This window comes from Delphinapterus leucas, chromosome 18, assembly GCF_059928025.1.
Source record: "Delphinapterus leucas isolate spDelLeu-1000000601 "Yukka" chromosome 18, BTC_Dleu_Yukka2, whole genome shotgun sequence".
NCBI classification, from domain to species: Eukaryota; Metazoa; Chordata; class Mammalia; order Artiodactyla; family Monodontidae; genus Delphinapterus; species Delphinapterus leucas.
The window spans coordinates 30,188,778-30,215,490 of NC_143146.1; the positions used below are offsets into that span (position 1 = coordinate 30,188,778).

Sequence of the window (26,713 nt, forward strand, 5' to 3'; positions counted from 1 at the left end):
TCTGCATTCCTTAAAAACTCCAGTTGAAATAGCTTTGTACTTGTGTCATTTCATCCTCCAAACCCCATGAAGCAGGTTTGACTACCATTTTGCAATAAGAAAACTAAAGCACAGAGAAGTTCAGTCACTTTCTCATGGTCTCACTTAGCAGTTTACAAAGCACATGTAAAATTCATGTACATGAATTTTATTCTTGGCCATCCAATGTCAAGAAGCTACCTTTTCTGTCTAAAACTAGTATGTGACAATATTTAATTTAATAACACCTCAGCCTTTTTTTGGCACATACTATATATATATGTATATATATACACACACACACAGTATTACGGGAAACACAAAGATGAAAAACACAGGGCCTCAGCCCTTCAAGTGTTCCCGCATTAGGATGGGAGAGGAAGCCAAGCAAAAATCACTATTTTAAAAGAGATAGCTATCCCAAGACATGGAAGCAACCTATATGTCTATCAACAGATGAATGGATAAAGAAGATGTGAGATATATATTATATATATATCTATATATACACACACACACACACGATGGAATATTACTCAGCCATTGGACCTAGAGATTATCATGCTAAGTGAAGTTAAGCCAGAGAAAGCCAAATATCAAATGAAATAACTTACATGTGGAATCTTAAAAAAATACAAATGAACTTATGTACAAAACAGACTCACAGACATAAAAAACAAACTTATGGTTACCAAAGGGGAAAGGGGTGTGGGGGGGGATAAAGTAGGAGGTTGCGATTAACATATACACACTAATGTATGTAAAATAGATAACCAACAAGGACCTACTATATAGCACAGGGAACTCTACTCAATATTTTGTAATAACCTATAAGGGAAAAGAATCTGAAAAAGAATATATATATTATATTATATAGGAATATATATGTATAACTTACTCATTTTGCTATACTTCAATTTTTAAAAAACGCTAAAAGATATGGCTATCTACACTAGAGGTAAAAATAAAGTAGGAGAATAACATGTAGGAGGAAGAATTACTGCTGGAGAGAATAATCAAAACTTCTTAGAATAAGGGATTTGAAGTAAACAGTGAGAAGATTAAATGTCAAAACACAAGTTTGCAAAAATATCTGTGGCCTTGCATTATTAACTAACTGCGCTCCTGGAGACCCCATACTCCCTTACTGACATTCTAAATTCCATTGACAAAGTACCTGTTATCAGCCAACCCTGCTCCGCCCCTGAAAATCCTGACGAGGCGTAAGGCATCTCTTCTACTACTCAGGAGGGAGACTCAAATAAAATTTCGAAAACTCCAGGGAATGGGTTTCTAAAGAATCATGACAAACGAATGGAATAATATTTAGGAAACAAAGGTAACTTCTCCTCATGGCACAGCATGTGGTTAACTCGACAACCTCGGGAGACCGAGGTGCCCCTCTCCCACTGGCAAGCAGACAGCTCTGAAACAAAGCAAAAGTAGTAAAGACAAGACCCTGAGACTAGAAAAGGGGCAAGACAGCAATCACTCGGTCTCCCAGGGCAATAACTGAAGGCACCGTGCCCCATGAGCTGGGAATTTCAGAAGTTGGAAAAAGCAAGAGTAAAAGCCAAGAAACAAGAAGTAAGATTGATATTAAAGAGAAGGGCAGAAACAATGAAATAGGAATCCCATCCCCTGCATGCATACCAAAAATAGAAGTAAATAAAATCAAAATTGGTTCTTGGAAACGATCAATAAGATACACATACCTCTGGATACTGTGGTGGGATTTAAAATTTTCTTTTTAGAAAGGATAAACTACAATGAGCAAAAAACAGACTAAAATGGAGCAATAAACAAAACTTTAATACAACGTCAGCTCGTTTATTTTTTATCTCCCCCACCAAAATGTAAGTAAGCTCCATGAGGCTAGGGACTTATACCTACTTGTTTGTTGCTGTGTCCCATTAATTATATCACGTGGAACACAGTAAGTGTTCAATAAACATTTTTTCAGTAAATACATAAAGTTTTTTATAAGAATATTACAAACTATTAACTACAATTTGAAAATCTAAAGAGAATGGATATATTCCTGGATATTCCAGGAACCTTATGAAATGCCAAAATAAAATGCAAGGGCTTCCCTGGTGGCGCAGTGGTTGAGAGTCCACCTGCCGATGCAGGGGACACGGGTTCGTGCCCCGGTCCAGGAAGATTCCACATGCCGCGGAGCGGCTAGGCCCATGAGCCATGTCCGCTGAGCCTGTGCATCCAGAGCCTGTGCTCCGCAACGGGAGAGGCCACAACAGTGAGAAGCCTGCGTACCACAAAAAAAAAAAAAAAAAAAAGCAAGAAGAAATGAATTTTTAATCAGTCCCTCCCTAAAATGGGCCCATTCTTAAATGGTCCAAAATAGGACAGAAAAATGTACTAAAGGAACAAAATATAATGACCATGAAAAATTTAAGACAAAACTGAAGCTCACTAACGTTTATTTTTAAATGGCACTTAATAATCAAGGTTACTTGTGGGTGACAAAAACTTTAGTAATAATTTCTATCCCCAATGATGAGCTCCTATGAATTGGATATTAATTTTACTTTTTTTTTTAAATATAAAATTATACCTGCCTACCAATACTATTTGAAATCAGCACAGGACAAGTTTGTTTTTCTCACAAAAGGTGACAGAAGAGTAATTTGAAACAATCATATCAAATCTCCCTCAAGAAGGGAAGGGAAAGAAGGGTCCTAAAGTCTAACCTTCTTCACAGGGCAGCCCTTAGAAAGGCTGCCAGTGTGCCAGACCTGAACTAAGCTTTTTCATAGCCAACAGAATTGATGTAACCTTTCCAAGAGCCACACATTTTACATCCAAATGAAAATTGTTGTCTAGGATTTCTCTCCACTGACTACAAACGTTCTAAAGTCTACTAACCACAGGCTAAACATGGCATCTCTGAAACCATAACTATGACAACCAGTTAGTATACAAAATCTGCCTGCATTTACTCCAAAGTCATAATTTAAGAGAAAATGTTACAGTCCAGATTTTGAAATGCAAAAACATCTTTATGCACTAAAAAACTCTGAAGTTAAATTTTTAAACATACTGCAAAGGTGAATAACCACTCTGAATTGCTGAATAGATGGTCAAAAACATGATAAATATTAATAATGTATCTATAGAAAGCCTAAGAGATTTTTTTTTTTTTTTTTTTTTTTGCCGTACACGGGCCTCTCACTGTTGTGGCCTCTCCCGTTGCGGAGCACAGGCTCCGGATGCGCAGGCTCAGCGGCCATGGCTCATGGGCCCAGGCGCTCCGCGGCATGTGGGATCCTCCCGGACCGGTGCAGGAACCCGTGTCCCCTGCATCGGCAGGCGGACTCTCAACCACTGCGCCACCAGGGAAGCTCAAGAGATTTGTAAATACAGTGGAGGTGGTAGCATATTAAATATGTACAGCCTTTTTCCCTCTCCTAACTTCAAATCTAAGCCATACATTTCCCCTGGACCCACAGCTCCAGGCAAGATACCGGGCCCCCAACAAGTAAACAAGGAGTTGTTGCAGGACTGTCTCCCCTTCAGCATGAGAGAATTGGGGGACCAACAGTGGAAGACCCCAGGTTAAACCTCTGACCAGAGTGGCTCCCAGGGAGAAGTGACCCACAGACAGACCTGAATCCTTAAGGGAACACGGTCAATTTCCACAGGCCCTGGGATGAGAGCAGATAGGGATGTATCCAGACAAGGAAGAGCATAAAAACACATAAGAGCACAGGAGTTTCTTGCTGGTGTCTCAAGATAGACAGACCAAGGACCCATCAACAGATTCATTGCCCACCACGTGGATAGAAACCACCAAGCCTCCATCATACAAGGAAGCCCAGAAGCTGGACCTGAACTGCAATGAGGAGACAAGGCAAAATAACTACATATCTACGGGGGCCCAGCAGCCAAAGGAAGAATAAACAAGAAAAATCTTCCCAACTCCTAATGAAACAGAGCTACTGCCAGGCTCAGATGACAACCTGAGCAAAAAACAAGCACTTCAGGAAATTCAAGTCAACACCAAAAAATAATAACCATCCTTTTTGTAACCTAAAAAATGTATAATCCATGAGCTAAAAAAATTAGTGGGTGAATTGAAACGTCAGCACTCCCAAGATCAGAGGCCTCAAAGAAATGTCAGCCACAGAGCAAAATTACAAACAGAGATCATGAGTAGACTTCTGGGAGAGCTGCTGGAGACCTAAATACCAACAAAAGGAGGTGACTAAAGATGGGAGCGATAATTAAACAAGTGGAATAAAATTTCACTGAGTTGAATAAAATCTGATATTTTCTGATCAAAATATTACACGCAAAAATATAACAAGCTTCGAGATAAGAACTAGTTACAAAAACTTCTCCCCGACCACATTAGAAATGAGAGGCCTGTGGAACATCTCTACAGACTTCAGAAGTATGAAGCCTGCAATCTAAAACTCTAGCCAGACAAGAATCATTCATCCATGAGGTAACAGAAAGACATTTCCAGATATGCAAAGCTTCAGAAACGTTTTTACCCAAAACAGGACCTAAGGAAAAATATCTGAGAAATAAGTATATCTAAGCATGTATCAGAGATCTTGAGATGAAAAAAGAAGAAACAACGGTAGACCAAGATCCTGAGTAATGAGACTGGAATGTATAATAATGTTCAACGAGGACTCTTAAGATCAAAATCCTACAAGGAAAATTCTCAGTCCAGACCTAAAATTGGGCTACACAAAAAGAAAGAGATGGGAATGGGTGAAATCTATGCTGGTTAGTTTGTTTGCTCTCACCTCCACCCCAGTCTATTCTCTAGCTCCCCCCCACCCCGATCTGATTACACCCCCCTCCTGTCCCCCCTGAGGACTGCATCATCTTGGTTATTTAGCCAATTGGCCTCTGACTGGATTTGTCCAACGAGAAGTGTCAGATGTAGGTGACAAAGAATAACAGAACGATCAGGGTATTATTTTCCCCTGTTCCTTCCCACTGCGTCTCAAGAAACTTCACAACTAAAACTCAAACCTGCCTGTCCTCCTGATTGGCCCCAGATTTGTTTCTTATTGGTTCCCTTACCTCTTTCTACACATTTGTAAGACCTTGCCTTCTTTGAATCATGTGAGTTGTGGTCTGTTTCCTGCTTAGGATCCTGATATACATTCCAAATTTCTTCTTTGGGGAAAGGGTAGAGGATAGTGTATCAATGATAAAAATGAGAAAGGGGTATTTTTCATATGAAAAAAAAAAAACCCAAGATCCTGTGTTGTCTTATGATTCTATTACATTCGCCATAGAGAGACCCACCATGGCTGCAAAGAAAAGAAAAAGTACAAAATGAATTTAAATGATTTATTTGCTAACTTTAAGATCACTGTGCATTATGTGATTAGTAAAATCTAATCTAAGTTTATGTTTGAGTATTATATAAACATCTCTAATAATCCTCAGGTCAAGTTTTGAATTATTTATTGACTAACGATGCCAGAATTACAGGTGTAAATTCACTAGAGTAACAGAAAACTATTTATTGGGCTCTGTCATCAGAGACTTGGAGTACACTCCCTTTAACCACAAAATACCAGCACCATTACACACTGTTTCCAGTTGTACTGATAGCTTTCCTTCTCTGCCCCAGCATTTCTTTCCTCCAGAGGTTACACGTCTAAGTCACCAAGTCTCAGGTCTCATTCAGTAAGGATTTATAGTACCAGTATTATGTGCAAAGCACTAAATTTACTCAACACTTTCTTCTTTCAAGAAAATTCTACTGAGCCATCCTTAAGGGTCCAGGTACTGTACTTGGGCCCTAGGTGGTTTGGCAACTCCTCTCAAGAAGCTTCCAGCATAGTATACAGCACGGTGACTACACTTAGCAATACTGTTTTGTATATTTGAAAGTTGCTAAGACAGTAGATCTCAAAGTTCTCCTCACAAGAAAAAATATCTGTACCTATGTGAGGTGATGGATGTTAACTAAACTTACTGTGTTGATCATTTCATAAAATATACTTAAATCATTGTGTTGTGCTCTTTAAAGTAATACAAAGTTATATGTTAATTATATCTCAATAAAACTGGGAACAAATAAAATAAATATTAAATCTTTGGTAAAAAAAGAGGAAGAAGCTTGTAGCAAAGACAAACAACTAATTATAACAAGTGAAGTGCCGTTCTCATTTAGGGAAACATTCACAGAAAGGGTGTCACTGGAAGCAACTGTGATGTCGCAGACAGGACAGCAGGACTGAAGCCAGGATTGGAGGTATGGCTTTCTCTTCCTTGGGCAGGTTACCCAGGCTGTCTGATCTTCTGTCCCCTTCTTTGTAGGATGCAGTTATTTGAAGTGACTAGAACCTAGATGCTCATGTCAACTTCCTTTTTTTCCCTTGAAGGGCCAAGTTTCTTCAGAGGTGAGTGAAAGAGTGTGCATAAAAGCCAGGCTGTGAAAGGCACGGATGGGGTCAAGATTCTGTCTCTGAACTGAACTAACTGCTACAAAGATGAAGTTTATGACCTATTACTAGCACAGGTATTAGAAAACATAGCAGAAACTGCAACTCATCTGTGGCTTTAGTTTCTTTCTTATGCTCATTTTCTGCTTGGCCTGCATTCACTATCCCTTTATTTGTGATTTAAATTTTGCCTTATTACAGTGTATGTATGTAAGATTTATACAAGCCCCCTCAATTTAATTTTACAATAAGATAGGATTCTTTAAAAATTTATATAAGGTGGCATTTATTTTACTAGTATGAAATTCACCTAGGCAATATTATAACCATCATTCAACCCACGTTTTTCTACTCTTTTATTCTATTGTAGACACACACACACACACACACACAATGGACTTCTGCTTGAACACAATGAACTGGCTACACATTTCTCTCCATTGCCTCCCAAAACCTCACCAAAATGAAAGCACAGAAATTTAAGGCATTAATCCACAAAGACAAAGGGAATTCAAAAAGAGACAACAGTAGAAGAAAACTGTGAACAAACATTTGGATGTGGAAAGTAGATGGAGGAGTGGTAACCAACCAGACAGAATGGAGGAAATTCCAACTTCAGGACATGCAAAGGCATAGTGCAGAACCAAAGCAGGCAAGTTCCTCCAGAAAAGAATCACAGTCTAGAGGCAACGGGTCCTCCGGGTAGGGAGGGTAGTGAGGAACATGGCTCCATATACAGAAACTGACAGAAAACCTAGAGAGCAGTTAGACAATGATCATCAGAGGTTTAAGAGAAACTTCCATTTTAAAAGAGACCAAAGCCAAAAGGGAAAAAACAGAAAAGGAGCTCGGAAGACACAGACAATGCAGGGAGTAACGGGGAAAAAAAAAATTATAATATCTTCAAAGAGCTAAGACACTAGATTGCAATCATAATAAAGCAAAATGCTACAAAAAAAGGAACAATCAGAAAATAAGTATGGCAGAGATTTCATTGTCAACCTCTTCCTCCTTAGTAATGAAACTGCCGTAGTGTCGGGAGCAGTTACGTGTCCAGCTACATTTTTCAGACTATTTTGCAGAAAAGGTTGACTGATGAAAAGTTAAGTAGAAACATTTAGGTGGGCTTCCAAGAAAATTCTCCTTTATGACACCAGCAGAACTTCCTATGGGTCTTCAACTTGATCTCCTTAAGGCACATCATAAGCTTGTGCCCCAAAACGGCCCACCCAAATGTAATTCTTCCCCCAAATGCTTCAGTTGTACACAGGATTTTAACATCACATTGGCCATTACAAGCACAGAGAGGGTGGCTGCATCTAAACTGAATAATGAAACCTTAATTTTAAATGACTTGGTAATAATCAAAGAGCCAGAAACTCATCTGGAGTTTATCAAGCCAAGAAGATTCATTTCCTTACACAAAAAGGATTACTGTAAATTGCAGTGTGGCTGTCAACCACATTCTTTTCCCAGAAGTAAGGCCAAGTTTCAAAAGGGTCAGCTATTTGGCAAGTGATACCTTTCAGGACTTACAAGCATTTTGCAAGTCTAAATATGTTTGCAAATTGGCTTAAAAACAAGCAGTTGTATAATGTTATCCTTTGAATAAAACACCTAAAAATGCATTTCCTTTCTTCATGGAAACGGTAAAAGCTTCTCTTTTCTAAAATAGCTCATTAGGCTCATTTTTAGGATGACATCAAAAAGTGTCTTTACTGGAAGGATCTTACAATTGCCTCTTCCAAATTGAATACAGCAGAAAAGCGAAATTAATGAGATGATTCAAAGACACACACAAAACATGAAAAGTAACTTAAAGGATAAAAAAGACGCATGAAGAACAAAGAATAACTGAAGTAACAGTGATGCATAGAGACTTGAAAAAAACAATTTATGTGAAAAGAATCTTAATGCACATAATCTACATACCCTTCTCTCTGATCTGAAACTAGTAGCTGAACGGAAAGCAGCAGTGAGGACAGAATATATGGCAGTGTTTTCAACAGTGCAATAAATATGGAATTCTCTTCCTTCAACTTAAAAGGTCTCAGGCAGGTCGACTAGCCTTAGATTTATACTGTAGGTCCACTGACAGGAAAGAATCAATAGCAAAGATGTACTAAAATGAACTTGAGGGTCCCTAGAGAGATGATGATGACAGAAGTATCATCAAGAAAGAGAATTCAGGGAATTCTCTGTGGTCCAGTGGTTGGGACTCTGTACTTTCACTGCCAAACCCACCAGGGTTCGATCCCTAGGTGGGGAACTGGGACCCCGCAGGCTGTGCAGCACAGCCAAAAAAAAAAAAGTAAAAACAAACAAACAAAAGAAACAGAATTCATTACTCATAAGGCATTTGTTCATTCTAACTTCAAGTCCTTATAAATGAAAGGATTTTTTATCACAGCTTAAGAACAATACGGAAGAACTTTAATAAAGACCCATATTTGAAAACCAGAGGTTAGAGTACACAGCAAGTTATCTAGGTGCATTTTGAGATTCACACACACACAGGCACACATGCGCTCACGTACACACACATCCATAAAAACTAGCCATTCTAGGGAAAACCAAAAAAGTCATCAATTATCATCTGTTTTCTGACTGTATACAGATGCAAGTAGAATACTACTACTAACATGGACACTTTGTTGAGTAACCTACACATCTCCCAAATTTCTTTTCTTTTTAAACCTTATCACCACCTTGCAACCCTCACTTTACAGTGAGAATTTAGGCCTAGGGATGCTACGTGTCTTGTCCATGTCACACCTTTTACTCTGGGACCTGCCATGTACGAGCTATGCCTATGAAGTACTACCTCAAACCCTGCCACTCTCGCCACTATACCACGCTAAACACAGAAAAGAAACAGACCCAACAGGCCAAAAATGTACACCTTCATGGCAACGATGTGCATCGATATTTAAACGTTTTAAACGTTTTATTTCTTTTATTACCATCTGTTTTCTGGTTAATATGACCTTAAGCTTCTTAGAGTCACTAAGTCAAAACTATTTATATTTATTCTATGGATAAAGAAGATGTGGCACATATATACAATGGAATATTACTCATCCATAAAAAGAAACAAAATAGAGTTATTTGCAGTGAGGTGAATGGACCTAGAGACTGTCATACAGAGTGAAGTAAGTCAGAAAGAGAGAAACAAATACCATATGCTAACACATATTTATGGAATCTAAAAATTAGAAGGAAAAAGGTTCTCATGAACCTAGGGGCAGGACAGGAATAAAAGACGCAGATGTAGAGAAGGGACTTGAGGACACAGGGAGTGGGAAAGGTAAGCTGGGACGAAGTGAGAGAGTGGCATGGATATATATACACTACCAAATGTAAAATATCTACCAAATATCTACCAAAATAACTACCAAATATCTATTTTACATTTACTACCAAATGTAAAACAGATAGCTAGTGGGAAGCAGCCGCACTGCACAGGGAGATCAGCTCAGTGCTTTGTGACCACCTAGAGGGGTGGGATAGGGAGTGTGGGAGGGAGACACAAGAGGGAGGGGATATGGGGATATATGTATACGTATAGCTGATTCACTTTGCTATACAGCAGCAACTAACACACCATTGTAAAGCAATTATACTCCGATAAAGATGTTAAAAAAAAAAAAGATATTCTAAATACCGTAAACAAAGTAACTTTACCAAGTTATTATCAGCTAAAAACCCTGAGGACAAAAGAGACATTTTCCCTGCTAAGGAAACAGGAAATAAATTCAGGAGATTAAAATGATCTTCAGCACGTGAAGGGCACAGATGTCTAAAAGAGAACAGTATGCTTCAACTTTAGTACTTCATGTAGAGACCACAATGATGCCTTCGGACCTGTTGTCCTAGAGTGTACTTCCCATAAGTATAAAAGGTTTGAACATTTAGTATATGTAAGCTGGGGGTAAGGAGTGGATTTGTTAACACAAGTAAAGAGAATCTAGATTTCTTGAATAGCTCTCCTTACCTCTTCTCTCAGGGCACTCGCACGCCTATACTGAGACTTCCCAGCAGGATTTCCTGAGGCTTCATTTGGCTCTCACACTAACAAGCCAAAGCTCTATTTTCAACAAGTGAGAGACGTCTCTTGCCAAATTCAATGGCCTTTTTCCATTTTCTTTTCCCTTGATCACTTCTTTTAGTCCTGAACACTGCTGACCATCCTCTTCCTTTCTACCTTTCACGGAACCAACACTTCCCTTAAGGGTCCCTAACACCCTCCTAGTTTTCTGCCTTGCATTTGGACCACAACCTCTCTTTGCTCTTCCTTTCCTCTTAACAAAAGACACTGACTCCCAAGGCAAGCACCTTGATCTTCTAGGTGATATGGTCTTTCCCCTCCACCGTCCCATTCTGTCCCATGGGTTCCAACATCACCTGACATGACATTCACAGGAAAAAAAAAATTAACTTCTTTATCCACAATTTGGGCTTGAAATTCTCACTACCTTCAAATGAGCACCTTCCACGCTAAGTAGACTATGAGCTTCTCTGTCCTGCCAACAGAACAATCCAAGAGGCCCTTGCTCATGCCAGTGACACCGCTACCCAACTCAACTGCCCTGCACACTGTGTTCCATCGTCTTTCTGGTCCAGCTCCAGAAGGACCTTCTCTAAGAGCCTCCAAATGCTTCTCCCATCTCCCCAGAGATATGCTCTCCAACACGTTCACACTTATCCCCCCCATGCTGCCCTGGGACTGTCTCTTCCCTGTCAGGACGAGCCCCAGGAAGAACCACCAAAGCCAGTGCCCAAGCCTGCCCTTCCTCAATACACACACACGCACACACACATGCTGTCTCTAGGCCCGTCTCATCCCAACGGCAGGAAGTTATTCAACAGTATCTACTTACATCTTAGTGTGAATTTACATCACATTTATATTAAGTCTAAGCACTTTCTTATGCTTTTTAATTGCGAAATAAGAAAAAAAGAGAGACAGAGGCAGACATATGGAACAGTACAACACAGCGTGTACGTGCCAAAAACGCAGGTACAGTCATAAAAGAGGAAGAGAAACAGAGGAAGGTGAATGAAATGGTTGAGAGCTTGAGTTCTTCTGATAGAAAAATATAACTTCAAACACTTGTTCTAACAGTATCAGCAGTGCTGGGAAAGAAACTCTACTTCTCTGAGCCGCTCTTTTCTCATCTGTAAAGAAATTATATTTAACAGATGGTAACTAGACTTGTGCTGCCGATCACTTTGCAGTGTATACAGATGTCGAATTATAATGCTGTCCACCTGAAACTTACAGAATAAAAAATTCTATTTATGAAAAGAGAGCTATCGCTTAATCCATATGACAGCTAGGAGGAATAATTTTTTAACTTTTTTTTTTTTTTTTTTTTGCGGTACGTGGGACCTCTCACTGCTGTGGCCTCTCCCGCTGCGGAGCACAGGCTCCGGACACGCAGGCTCGGCGGCCATGGCTCACGGGCCCAGCCGCTCCGCGGCATGTGGGATCCTCCCGGACCGGGGCACGAACCCGCGTCCCCTGCATCGGCAGGCGGACTCTCAACCACTGCACCACCAGGGAAGCCCAGGAATAATTTTTTTAAATCACATTAAGAGAAAGTCACTTGCATAAAAACAGACAAAAAGTTTCAGCTTCCCTTTTTCCCTCATTTCTGAATGAAGCTCTTTTGGAAACCTGCGCTTCTCGGCTTTATGTGCCATCTCAGAATGATTCCTGAAAAAAGTGGTATAAAGTGCAACACTGGGAAAGCGTGAAGTAGACTCGGATGTCTGAGATGGGACAGAAGGAAGTGTTTCTGTTCTCAAATTTTTAATTATTTTCTTTTGTTTTTGAACAAGGTAAAGCTATTTTCTTCTGCTCTGTCTCCAGTTAGCTCCTGGGGATGGTCCATGCTCAAGCTGGAGGACACCAGTCAGGGAGTTATAAGATCTTTTTCATGACTAAAACCCAGAGTTTCATGACGATGCATTGTCCCCAGTGCAGGATATTCAGCTAAGGAGGCTCATCTTCAAATTTTCTAGGATGTTTCTTACCTTACGATACTTGCTTACCCTTGGGCATCTTTACAATTGGTTGAGCAAAGTCAATTTTACATGGTTGAAACTTGTTTCTTAAAAACATGCTTTGAACTTGCTCAATCCAGAACGGAACTTGAACAAGAAAAACAAAACCAACAAAACCCTAATATAACAAAACCAACTTGTCTTATTGAGGGAAGCACAGCCTGAAAGTCAGTCATATCAGAGTGAGAAAGACATCAACTGTAAAGAATTAAAAGACATTTGTTCATTCATCCATTTATTTATCCATTTATTGAGTGCCTACTAAATACCTGGTACTATTCAAGGCTTGAAAAAAAATCAAAACACTTATATTCTTGTGGGAGTAACAGCCAAACCAAAAAATATATCATACAACAGCAAGTGATGGTAAGTGCTATGAAATATAAGAGTATGGGGTCACAAGGCTGATTATTTTATAGAAAGGGAGACAGGGGGCTTCCCTGGTGGCACAGTGGTTGAGAGTCTGCCTGCTGATGCAGGGGACGCGGGTTCCTGCACCGGTCCGGGAGGATCCCACATGCCGCAGAGCGGCTGGGCCCGTGAGCCATGGCCACTGAGCCTGCGCGGGAGAGGCCGCAACAGTGAGAGGCCCGCGTACCGCAAAAAAAAAAATAAAAATAAAAAAAAGAAAGGGAGACAGGGAGGAGGAGGTATCATTTAAGCTGAGATCTGAATAGGTGAAGGAAATGCTTTCATGCAGAAGGAACAGCAATGCAAATGTCCTAAAATAAAAACCTTCTTTGCACATGTAAGGAATAGCAGGAAGCCAGGATGACTGGAGCATGGCAAGCAAGATGGAGAGTGGGAGCAGAGAGGAGATAGGCAAACAGGAAATAGGTCATGTGGGGACCTGGAGACCATGGGTTAAAAACTCAGATTTTATTCTCAATGTAATGGTAGCTGTTGTGGAGGGAAGAGAGGGCAAGAGTTGAATGTACAATCTCTGGTTCACTTTTTTAAAGAGGAACCTGGCTGTTACTTTGGAAGCAGGGAGGTGATGATGGACATGGTAAGAGGTGGTCAGATTCTGGGTGTATCTGGAGATATAGCCACTTGGATTTCTTGACAGACTGGACGTGGGGTGTGATAAAAATAGGAGGCAACAGTGACTTCGAAGTTGGGAACCTGAGCAAGTGGGTGAACGGTGGTGCCATTTACTAAAATGGGAAACATTGAGGGGATGAGTAGGTGGGTGGTAGGGAGGGAGAGGAACTAAGAATTTTGTTTTGAAGAAAGTGTGATGTGCCTATTTGACCTACAATTGGAAATCTTGAAACTGTGTGTGTGTGTATACACATACATATATGAGGGGGGTGTTAGACACAATGTCAGGGTCAGGAATAAAATGTGGAAGCTATCAGCACACAGAAGGTGTACAAAGCTATGGATCTGATAACACCCACAAGGGAGAGGTTGTAGACAAAGAAGAGACAACACGGAAAGATGAATGAATCCCAGGGCACTCTAATATTTACCCAAATAATTACGATTCAGCAAAGGAAAATCAGAAATATCAAGTTAAATGGGAGAAAAACCCAGAGGGCAATTGAAGGAAATGTTTCAAGAAGGAAGGTGTGGCCAACTATGTCTGACGCTACTGATAGATGGACGATATTTTTTCAGGCGATAGGGTAAAATTCCAAATTGATTAGCCACCACTCAAGAAGTAAAGGTAAAATGCTTGTTTATTTTCTCCTTCCTCAGGTAGAATGAGAGACCTCAAACTCTAATGAGAAAGTTTGTAACAAGGTTGGTAACAACCACCCTTCCTTTGAATAGTATGAAATGGTGATATAATAAATCAGGTATTTCCTTCCCAGCTCAGACACCTAAGTCAAATTTAAATCTAGTCAAGAATGCAAAATCTTTGATCATGATCTTGGCTTCAGTCCTTACAAGTCTAAAACACTAACTAGAAAGTATCCTCATCAAAAATATGAAATATATTTCGAAGCACTATACAGTAACAGACTGTACAATTTTGGTATACCATGTACTACTTAAAATCAGGTAGTATAAGAGAAAAAACTGGGAATTTTATAAATTGTTTAGAGAAGAAACTAGTTAGATATAATTTACCTCCTACTCTAGTACAAAGTATAACTCAGTGTCATCATATAACCATGTTTCCGTTTTGTAACACTTTCAAGGGTTTATGGAGCACTTAGATACACCAGAACATACAAACCTAAAGTCTGCAATTGCTCAAGAGTGTCTGTTAGCAACGCTGTAGCTTACATAATATTCGATCATGAGCTTTCCAGGCACTAACATCACAAGACAGAACCTGTTGTGTGTGGAGGACTTGTCATAAACAGAAAGCAGCTAATCTTACAGCTTTAGGTGGAGTGAAGACTGACAGCCCATTCTCTTCCTGATTTATAAATCCTTCACCACGATTTACCGACCAGTGTCCCTCTTGAACAACAGCATATACTGATTAAGAGTCAGATTGCTTGGGTTCAAATCCCCAACCACCACTTACTAGTTCTACTGTTTCCTTGAGCAAATTATTTTACCTCTCACCCTTCTTTTTCCTCATCTGGAAACACACACACACACACACACACACACACACACATATTTGGGTAATAATAGTCCTTCATTATAAGAGCATGTGGGTATGATGCTCTAGCCACATGTCTTCCACATAGTTAAAAAAATAAATACTAGTTGCTCTAATTGTCAGTTACTTACCCACTCTTGGAAAACCTTCACTAGGCGGTAACCCACCATTCAAGTCAGTCCATTCTGGTGTAGGACAGCTCTTTATTTATAGAAGGGTCTTTAAAATACTTGAGTCAAAAGTCTCACTGTGCTCAATCAGTTACTACCAGTTCTACCCTCTAAGCCCACAGAAGACTTTTCTATTCTCTCTCCTTAAGACAATCCCCCAGGTACTTAAAGACAGATGTGATGTCTAGGGCTGTGCACTATCATCTAAACACACGTAAGTACCAAACTGAGCATCCTGTACCCGGGAATTAGAACCAGGCTTTGAGAAGCCTATCAGGGAGGATTTTACAGTCTTTGAAAAGGCTGTCTATGGGGCCGTGTGGCGATTCATCTGTAAGTGGCAGAGTGAGTGTGCTAAACCTGTTTTCAAAGCTGTGCATATATGACAGGTATCATCCTTGTTAAGAGCTTTGAGTACATCAAAAGTGTTTTTAAAGAAACATACCCGACAATTACCTTTGGAAAGAGTAAACACGGGTACAACACATAGTTTATCATTTCCTCGGGCTCAGATACATTTTTGACAGTTAAGAGATTTAAGGAGATCTACAGACATCAATTAAATCAGCCAACCTTTTGACTGGACACAAAACTTTCATTTGTTCAACAAGAACCTGAGAACTGTCTGTCAGGGACTGTAGAGCACAGGAACAATATGGACAATTCAATCTGCAGATAATAGATGTAACAGATGAAAGAGTTCACCTACAATCGATTTCTCCGAACTAAAAGAATCAGGTAAATGTGCTGTTGCTTGGTTTTTCTTAACTAACGTTGTCAAAACTAGTGCTTTTCTAAAACTCAAATGCTGTTATGTCGAGAAGTGATTTTGAAAGGAAGGAGGAGATAAAAGGAGCCAGTTAGCCTCAGCAGAAATCCCTGACCACCCAAAGCCCTCTGGGCGTCCAGAGACAGAGCCCCCTGGAGCACCGCACAGAAGGCCAAGAGCCCAACGGGTTGAACGAATCGCACACTTCCTTCCACACACCGGGGAAATTATTCCTCTCTCAGCCTCGGAGAAGCTTTAAGAATTCCTCAAAACAGCCAGCTGTTCCATTCTTTACCTCATAATTGTGTTCAGAACTCAACGGGCCTGCCTATCTCCAAACAACCCAAAAGCAAAGTGAGACAACTCAGGGGACGCTTCCTCAATGGCCCTACCCTGGCCTACGAACTTAGAGACTTACGTCACCAGGCCAGGGGCCCTCTGAGCCTTTTGCGACCTCATTTAGAGGAGGTAGAACCCTCCCTGTTTCAGCTTCACCCTTCCTCACTGGAAAAAACCCAATGAGTCATCGGTTAGATAAATGTTTAACTTCATTAGTGACCTAAGAAAAAGTAGAATGTACATCTTTCATCTATTTATTTAGAGGGAAAATACAAATGACAATTTCTAATTCTGGCCAGAATAATGAGAGGCTGGGGCCCCCAGCCTCTGCTCATGGCTGCAAATTAGCACAAAGCTTTCACAGAGTGACTTGATGATGTGCATCAAGAACCAAAAAATCGGGCTTCCCTGGTGGCGCAGTGGTTGAGAGTCTGCCTGACGATGCAGGGGACACGGGTTCGTGCCCCGGTCCGGGAAGATCCCACATGCCGTGGAGCGGCTGCGCCCGTGAGCCATGGCCACTGAGCCTGCGCATCCGGAGCCTGTGCTCCGCAACGGGAGAGGCCACAGCAGTGAGAAGCAAAAAAAAAAAAAGAACCAAAAAATCATTCATTTCCTTTGCCCAGGGAGTTCATATCTCTCTAGCCGGTTCAAGAACACTCTGTTTTATTAAAGGTACCAGTTCCTAGTATTTTCCCCCACTTTAAGAAGAGGTCCACTTCTAGCTTTCAGTGTACCAGTACACTGGAAGGATCCAGAATGACTGACACTGCTAGAATCCTCCCACTTCCTCAGGAAATACCTTGTCATATCTGTTTACCCTTCCTGGAATCAAGCTATTCTAACAGCATCTCTGCCCTGGTTCCTCCTTGTGTGAATCAGTTCCTTCCCAAGAGAATTCTGTGAACGCCCTTATCTCTCGCCACCCCTCCTGTCCTAGGATCCTTTCTTATTTGCTAAATAAAGAGGATGTGTTTAAGAAATAGGAAGATGCTGCATAAAGAAAAAAGAAACAAACTGACATCAAGACACTCCTTGGCTGCTCACAACTGCCCTGAGAAATCTATGATGCTAGAAATCTGAAGAGTGGAGAGGTAAAGACTGATGTGCCCTTCTGGAAGGAAACGTTCTTGAGTGGTAAAAATATTCAATAAGTTGATTGGGGTGCTGGGTACATGGGCCTATACATTTGACAAAAAGGTATATGCTGCAACTCTACACTTAAAACCTATGCATTTCACTGCATGCAAAGGTTACCTGAACAAAAATAAACTACTCTGGGGCTTCCCTGGTGGCGCAGTGGTTAAGAATCTGCCTGCCAGTGCAGGGGACACGAGTGCGAGCCCTGTTCTGGGAAGATCCCACATGCCGCAGAGCAACGAAGCCCAAGCACCACAACTACTGAGCCTGCACTCCAGAGCCCACGAGCCACAACTACTGAGCCCATGTGCCACAACTACTGAAGCCCGCGTGCCTAGAGCCCGTGCTCCGCAACAAGAGAAGCCACCGCAATGAGAAGCCTGCGCACCACAACAAAGAGTAGCCCCTGCTCGCCACAACTAGAGAAAGCCCACACGCAGCAACAATGACCCAAAGCAGCCAGAAATAAATAAATTTTTTTAAATGTAAAAAATAATATAAATAAATAAATAAATAAATAAACTACTCCAAGCAACTCCTGAAAGTTGTGCTGTATGCAACCTCAAGATCTGTCAACAAATTACAAAGTCACAATGCTCTGGCTCAGGGGGCAAAGGTGTTAGCCCCACTCCAGCCTCGACTCAAGTGCTGCCTCCTCTGTGAGCTCAGGCTGCCTCCCAGATGCCATCACTATACACGGGGCAAAATTCCATCAGAGCAATTATCTGATGGCACTGCAGGGTCTGTTTGCATGTCTGCTCCTCATGGGGCGCACTCTGTCTGGAGGTCCTAGAAAGATACTAAAGAATTGGCAGTTGAATCAGTAAGCCCAGCAAGTGCCTGGTACAGAGTAGGCACTTCACAGGCATTTTCTGGATAACAGAATGACTGAATGTAAGTCCCCATGAGGGAAACCAGTAACTAAAAGGCAGGAGTAGAGTGACATCACTCAGGAACAGGGTTGGGGCAGAAGAGGAAATACTGCATAAATAGGTAAGTACACACTGGCACCCAGATGAACGCGTATCTTGTAGCTGGTCCCAACCAAATGCCAAAGCAACAAGCTCAGCTTTGCACACTGATGCACATTTCCACTGAGAGAAGGAAAGAGTCCTGGTCCTTAGGTTTCATTAAAGCCCCAGCCTTAGGATTGTACATTCACTCAACAAGTGTTTACCTGGAACTGTGCCAAATCCTCAAGCAAAAGACTAGCTATTGTTCCTGCCCTCAGTTAGCGCTTAGTCTAATACAGAAGAATGTTTGTAATTATACCACAGAGAGCAAAAAAGAAAAATCCATACAACCAATAGTGATAAGGAAGGAATGGGTGGGGTGGAGGCTTGGTGGCCGAGAAAAGGCTTCCCATAAAGCTTGACTGTAGAGCCCAAGCATGAAGAATGCAGAGGAGCAACACATATTAGGTAAACAAGGAATAGCAGGCATTCCACACACAACAGCCTGGAGGTGAGAAAACAGCACCCTGTGTGGGGCGGGGAAACACAAGCAAGGATTAGGGAGCACTAATTCCTTTACAGTCAGCATCTCATTCAACTGGCGAAAGCACCACGGGAGGCTCAAGGAAGAACACTGACTGAGGCCTACAGCATTTAAGAAGCTGAGCCAGGACTTGAACAATGATTTGATTCCAAAACGGTGCTTTGGGGTTTTTTTCAGCTTTATTGAGATTTAATTGGCACACAGCTTGGTATGAGTTAAAGGTGTACCACCTAACAATTTGACATATATTGTGAGATGTTTACCACAGTAAGCTCAGTCAACATCCGTCTCCTCATATAGTTACAAAAAACTTTTTTCCTTGTAATGAGAACTTTTAAGATTTACTCTCTTAGTAACTTTCAAATATACTGTACAGCAGTGTTAACTGCAGTCATCATGAATTGGATGAAGGTGGTCAAAAGGTACAAACTTCTAGTTATAAGATAAATAAGTTCTGGGGATATCTGTACAAATCTGTGCTTTTAATGTCTATGCTATCTGGCAACTATGCAAATAGTAATGGAGAAAATGAGCAAAAAATAAAGATAGATATACAGACGGAGACCAGATTGTAAAGGGTTGTGAATGCTACACTTCACAGCTTAATGTAAATGCGGACTTTTAAAATCTTTTCATGGCTCCTCAGAAAACAAAAAACAAAATCAGGTTTATATTCTGAAAAACTAATTTTAATTGCAACAGCTAGTGTAAGAATTGCTTTCTAACATTTAAAATTTTAAACGAAGTTTTACCATCAGAGTCTTTTCAAGCTTAATATCCGTTAATTGAAATTATATATAATTACCAGAAATGCTTCTATGAATTCAGTAACATTTTCAAATGCATTGGTATCTTGTCTGTTTACGTCGCTCTACATCCATTTGAAAAGCAACAGTACAAATCATAAGACCCTCATTTAGTCTACTGACAACACTGGTATGCACTGAGGATTCAAGTGCACCCAGCAAACCTTTTCACGCCAGACCACAGGTTGGAAACCACCAGTAGAAGGGATGCAGTTTACAGAGAAAGAGGGAAACCACTTAGGGGAATTTTGTAAATATCAATGGGGGACCCACAGAGTGCGATTCTTTAAAAACTTAGCACTAAACGCAAACAAAAGTGATGACCAGCACACAACTCCCAAAGGACAAAAATGGGGCAGGTGGAGAAACAGACCAGTTGGAAGTAACTGGGGAAGGATTCATATTCTGGTGCCAGGCATGGCAATGAGCTCAAGTTGGCATCCCTTTGGTCCTTCTACAGGGTGACAGTGATACTGAAAACTTCGAACACAGAGATAACAGGACGGGCAGGTGAGCAGGAAGGTGTTGAATTATGTTAGCCTGATCTGCTCCAGTCATAAAAATTACTACTGTGTTTAAACCTCAACCTAGATAGGAACATTAAGTCACAGACTGGAATGGGTGACCAACCAATGCAATGAGCAATATACTCAGTTTTCAATTTCATTGGTATCTTCTCTGTTTATCACAGGTTTTTAAATGCTCCATAAACAGAGGGACAGAGGCAACTATTAGGTACAGAAAATTAAAAGGTGCTGAAGAAAAGGACTAAAATTAGAGGGTCCAGGCTGCATTTTCTACCAGTTCCTCTCCCACTCCATGACCTTGCTAGAATCAAGCTTCCCCTCTGCCTCTGCCTTCAAACCATTACATTATTTGGCTTTCAACCCGTGTTTAATCATAAACTAGCTGAATACATTATTAATATTCCAAACCACATTTCCAACCAGATAATAATCCAATATCATGATGTTGAATTACCTTAAAAGGTTATGTTCCTACATTTGTTTTGATTTCAAATATGAAACTAATCAGAAGTATATGGACACTTTTAAATATCGAAGAAACACTTTGAAATAAACAAAAAGAGTCATGAAATGACAATAATTGGCAGAATAACAAGCACTAGCCCTCACCTTTACCCTTTCCCCTCCTCCCAAAACAAAACAAATTTAAGACTTTAACTTTGGTTGTGGGAATAATACATTAGTTATTTAAAATCGCTGATGGAGAATGGAAATGGCAAAGACATACGCCCATGGACTCTGGTCATCTTTCAAAGATATACAAGGTTATCGGAGTTTTCTGACCTTGGATTGGTCAAAGCTGCAGCTGAGAATAAAGGTAGCAGATGATATTATATGCATATTACATACAATACATATAATAGATTATAGTATGTAATACATTAATGTATTTATTTGTGTTATATGTATATATAAATACATATATATGAATGATATAATTCACATAGTATAATACATATATGTTTATATACGTGTACTGTGTATATATAAAAATATATATATATATGAATGAACCACTCATGCTTCAATGTATGTAGAAGAAAGTATGATAGAAGTGGAAAAATGGAGCAAAACTATTAGTAATCAGGAGAAAGATTTACACTATAATCTTCCTTGCTTTCCAAAGTAGTTTATAAATACACTTTGGAATCAATATTTTATCCTCAAATTAGCGGTTCTCAGGGTTAAGTGGTTGCGGAATGAGACACTCATTCACTCTGCTTCTTTTGGCAAGAGTGATATTTTAAAATACGTGCTCTGGTTATAAAGGCAAAGCTAAGGAGGCAGATAAATTTGGACACTAACTGGAGAAATAACATAAACCTAACAGTGAACACAATGCTGTCACTTCAATGTCCCAAGTATACCAAAAGTATATGTGAATATGTATTCACATATCTTCAATGAACGTACTGCCTTGCTCCCTGTGGCACTAGGGGAAAAAAGCCACTTGATTTTAATTTCATAAGAGTTAACCATATTAAAATTATATGGCAAAGCCTTTAGAAAGATTTGGCTTTCTGCTAATGATGAACAAAGCACTCTACAGAGTTGCCAAATCATTGCTGACAAACACTTTTAGGTGGAGTGGGATGGTGGTGGGAAGATGAGCACATTTACCGTGCACACGGGGTATCTTTTATCACAACACACCTCCCCAGAGTTTATTAGATACAAATTTCTCACAGAAGTCTCCAATTATAAGCAAGCTATCACACACAAAAAAAGTTTAGATTTCAAAAATCTGTATACTGAAAAAGGAAAGGATGTGAAATCATCCATATTCACAGATTCCCTGAAGCAAATACAGAACTTGCAGATACAAACTCCACACAGGAACCCTGTATGGCCAAAAAAGTATCCCCATATTTCTTCCCTTCTCCCTCTCTCCATCTCACCATTCAAACACAGAAGGGCAAGTTTGATTTCTAAAATTATGCAGTATACATACTGCTAATGGAAAATTACCTTTGGAAGCCTTGACTTCTCAAGGTTTATGAATGGGGGAAGTTATTTCCCTTAACTACATTGCTGGAATTTTTCCACTCTCGTTTCAATTCAGAATACAGTGTTTATTCTTCTCCCAACCTCCCCACGCGCTCCCCTCACCCCGTTCTAAGTCACCTTCAAACCAGCTCAAGTTTCAGTACAAAAAGACGGCAAAGCTAATTTCTTAGACGCCCCCCATCTCCATCTCCCGCCACTGTCTAGTGGGTAATGATACATTCACTTTCCTTTAGCGTGAAAAACATAACATTTAAAGTTTATCTTTTTTTTCCCCACATACATAATTTACTTCTTTAAGGAGAAATGAATTGTTTTAAAGTACTGTTTGCTTTGGGATTCTTGAATATTTTGTTTTTCCATGGAATAACCTTTAATCCTAATTTGAATTTTTAAATACTGAGTAGACCAGCACGTGGCATCAATAACCCTTAAATGACTGCAAGGCTGGTAAACGCAATACTTTCGGTTCCTGATTCACATTTGCTCCGAAGACTTCTTTAGCATCATTATAAAAGTCATCTTTTTCATCCAATAATAAAACGGCTAGAAGTCCTGGTGTTAACTTTCTACAGACAAACGTAACCCTAATGCGTTGATCAAGGAACTTCCAAGAGACCATCTCCTTTTTAACGCCAAAGAGGGGAATGGAAGATCTCCTCCCTGAGGCACAGCTGGGAAACTAACAACCCTTGAGTAAGTGATTTCAGGATATCTTAGTCTTATCAATGCCGACTTTGGAAAACGTACGCGCCTTGACTCACACACTCTGGGCTCCAGAAGCTGCCTCGGAGAAAGCATCTCTCCAGGTGCGCCACAGGTGTCTAACCTCCTCCATCCGCCCTCCCACACAACACACAATACGCTGCCCAAGCAGGTATGTTTCAGGCATTTACACTTCTAGCCACCCCAAATAAACGCTCCCGAGGAGCCTGGGCCGTCTCTGCCCAGCAGGTACATCCCAGGCGTCCTGGCGCGGACGTGGGCTGCTCCACAGAGATGCGCGGTCCCCAAACCCGCGGGGCCAAGCTCTCGACTCTGTCCTGGCAGAGAAGCTCCGGGGAAGACAGCGAGACCGTCGGGGGGGAGGGCAGCGCAAAGCTTCACTAGACGTTAAATCATAGGAGGCGCAGAACTTGCAAAGTCCCCCAAACTGCTGAGCGAACCAGCCTGAGGCGCTGCGCAAGCTAAGGTCCGGGAGGCGGCTGAAAAGCAGAGTGGCGGGAGCGGCCACAAGGCCGCCAACTCTTGTGGAAAGAAGAGGAGTAAAGGCACTCACCTCCACCCATCTCTGGGCCTCGGCGAACGCTAGGGCGCAGTCGGCCTCCGCCTCCTCCATCACTTCCAGAACTAGGGGGAGAGGGGGAGAGAGAGACATAGTGGGTGCGCGGAAAGGCGGGAGTGCCGCGCGCGTCCGGCCCGCTGCTCCGGCCTCTCTCCGGCTGCAAGACGCCCGGACTCTCTGACCCTTTGTTGCGCCCTGCAGTTCGGTAAAGTTTCGAACCCAAGAGAACTTGAAGCCGGGGCTTTCTCTAAACTCCTGAAAACGCCGCGGAGACCCAGGCACAGCGCGGGAGGCGGAGAGGGCGACCAGAGGCGGCGCGCAGCACCAGCCCAGAGGACTGTTTGGACTTCAAAAGTGGCTGCGCGGCCGCCGCCCTCCCGGAATGCCCCGCCCCCGCACACCCCCGCCGCCCACCCCCGGCCGCCCAGCCGCCGCTTCCGTCCTCCCCACCCTACCCCCGGCCGCGCCCGGGGGCTCCCGGCCGCAGCGGCCTTTGTGGTAGGACAGTCTGGCCCAGGGGATGCCACCGTCCGCCAGGAGGCCGTGGCCCGGGCCACGCACCCGCTCCCGCGCCACCCGCCGGACCGCGGCCCCGCCCGGAGGAGATGCGCCCCCGCGCCCGCATCCTGTCCGCATCCTTCCCGCCTCCGGCCGCCTGGCCGCCTTCCCTCTGCCGGGGCCCCAGGAAGAGGCGCCCCCAGGGCTCGCGGCCGCCCGGCCCGCCTGACATACCAGGAATAGCTGCTCACAACTGCACCTTTCCCAGCCAAGAAACGTCCCCCGCGGTGGAGCGCGGCCCAGCCCGCCGCCCTCACCTGCGGCCCGACTTCGCAGCGCGCCGCTCCGTCTCCGGCGGAGTCCGCTGCGCGCCCGCCCCGCCGCCAGGTGAGGACGTCCGCACTCCCGGGTCTCCGCCCCCTGCCGCGGCCAGAGCTCTCCTGGCGGCAGGTGAGGGTAGTGGCCTTGGCATGTGCGGCCCATTTCCCCCAGCCTGGGCCAGACCCTCTCCGCTTCGCTTCCAGGTGGGTGAGGTGGAAGATACCTGCCACTCAAGCCCCATCCCTCCGCGAAGGGTCGGAGAGGAGGGGAACCCAGCATTCTCCCGCCCTCACCCTGAGCGTCACACCCGCCACCCTGCGTGGTCTGGGAACACTTAGGGAGCAGTAAGCTGACGGGTTATTCACCATCCGCAGGAGGACTGGGTAGGTGCGCAGGACTGGAGGGTCGGAGGCTCAAGGGTTGCCTTACGCGGGTTCTTTTCCCACAGAAATCAGATCTCCGGAAAGGAACCTGCTCGTCTGTCTAGGCTCCCTGGAATTTCGCTTCATGCTCCTGAAGCCCTATCCGGGCCCACACGTTGATGTTGTCACTGTTAGAAGAAGATAAAGATCGATTCTTACTCCGGTAAAGGAAGCCATCCCTTTTTTTTTTTTTTTTCCCCCGGTTGATCCTCTTTATGATGCAAAACGACGTCAAAGAGCAGAGAGACTAGTATAATGGATAGCTAAAACCTAGTTTTGCCTTATTTACCTCATCACATTTTCTGCTGAAAATACACATATTTCCTACTTAAAAATAGATATTTCAGGGCTTCCCTGGTGGCGCAGTCGTTGGGAGTCCGCCTGCCAATGCAGGGGACACGGGTTCGAGCCCTGGTCCAGGAAGATACCCCATGCCGTGGAGCAACTGAGCCCACATGCCACAACTACTGAAGCCCGCGCGCCTAGAGCCCGTGCTCCGCAACAAGAGAAGCCACCGCAATGAGAAGCCTGTGCACCGTAACCAAGAGTAGCCCCCGCTCGCCACAACTAGAGAAAGCCCGCGCGCGGCAAAGAAGACCCAACGCAGACAAAAATAAATAAATAAAATATTTTTTTTAAAAAAAGATATTTCCTCTCTAAGTATTATAATATACATCGTGTTCTTTAAAGAACGCTTTTCTACATAACTATATTACCATTTTCACACCTAACTAAAGCTAACCTTAATTACTTAGTATTAACATATGCCCAGTCCAGATTCAAATTCCTACAATGGATTCCAAAATGTCTTTTACAGCTGACTTAGACCAGAATTCAAACAATAACCACACATTGCGTTCAGTTACCTCTTTTTTTTTTTAGCCTAGAATAGCCTCCTCCTTCTCTCCCACTCTACCCCCTCCCCCTTTTTCGAATGACATTATCTTCTTAAAAAGAAACAAGGCAGACTTCTAGATTTGTCTTATGGCTTCTTTGTGGTGTGTTCAACATATTTCTCTTCCCTCACTATTTCCTGTTACCTAGAAGTTAGATCTAAAGGCTGGATTAAACTCATTTACACTTCTGAATAAAGATTTCACCATCATCCTTCCCGATTGGGGTGACTTCTAGAGGAATCTGTTATGTTTATTTTCATCCAACCCTTTTTTCACTGGCGTTGTCTGTAATCAGTGGGTCTGTTCAGAAGAGCTCACAGTTGTTCCTGCTAAAGTGGGAAACCGTCGACTGGATCATCTCTTTGCCTCCTGACGACACCATGATCAGGACAAACCCAAAATGAGGATGAAAGGATAAACGAAACTAGGAAGAAATTGCTTTCCGCCTATTTAAGACCTGTTCTATTAAATATTTAGTGAGCACATTATATGTGTAATGTGCTGGGTATCATAAGTGTTACAAAAATTTAAAAATTTTAGATAGTGAATCCTATGGACTTCCAACCCAGTAGAAAGACAGACATTCTGCAAGCTTCATGAGAGTTATTGTTACTACAGTTGTTATATATATATATATATACTACACCATTTAAAGCTACTGCTGTGTCACTTGACTTACAGCTTTGGGGGCAGCAGCCCAGGATGGCAAGAAGTGCACAGGCTTGGGAACCTGTATGACTAAGGTTACCAAGTTACCAAATTCTGTGAGCTTCAATTTCCTCACCTGAAAAATGTGGTGATAATAACTACTTCAAAGGGTTCTTGTGAGAATTAAATGTGATGGTGTATGTAAAAGCCAAGGGCATTGCTTGGCATGGAGCAGGCACTTAATAAATGATGGTTATTTCCCGTTCGTCTCTCTCTAACAGTAGTGTGTCAAATATGGATT

General features: G+C 42.2%; 1 protein-coding gene across 2 annotated transcripts in view; it reads right to left on the reverse strand.

Moving 5' to 3' along the window:
- The window catches only part of LMO7 (LIM domain 7), a 199,415-nt gene extending 175,723 nt beyond the window's left edge, over positions 1 to 23,692 (reverse strand). For both annotated transcript variants that reach the window (XM_089899436.1, XM_089899432.1), the window contains exon 1: positions 23,622 to 23,692. In XM_089899436.1, the coding sequence (XP_089755562.1) occupies positions 23,622 to 23,681 (60 nt within the window). In that variant the 5' untranslated portion in view covers positions 23,682 to 23,692. The remainder of the gene's footprint in view (positions 1 to 23,621) is intronic.
- Between the last annotated feature and the right edge of the window lie 3,021 nt (positions 23,693 to 26,713).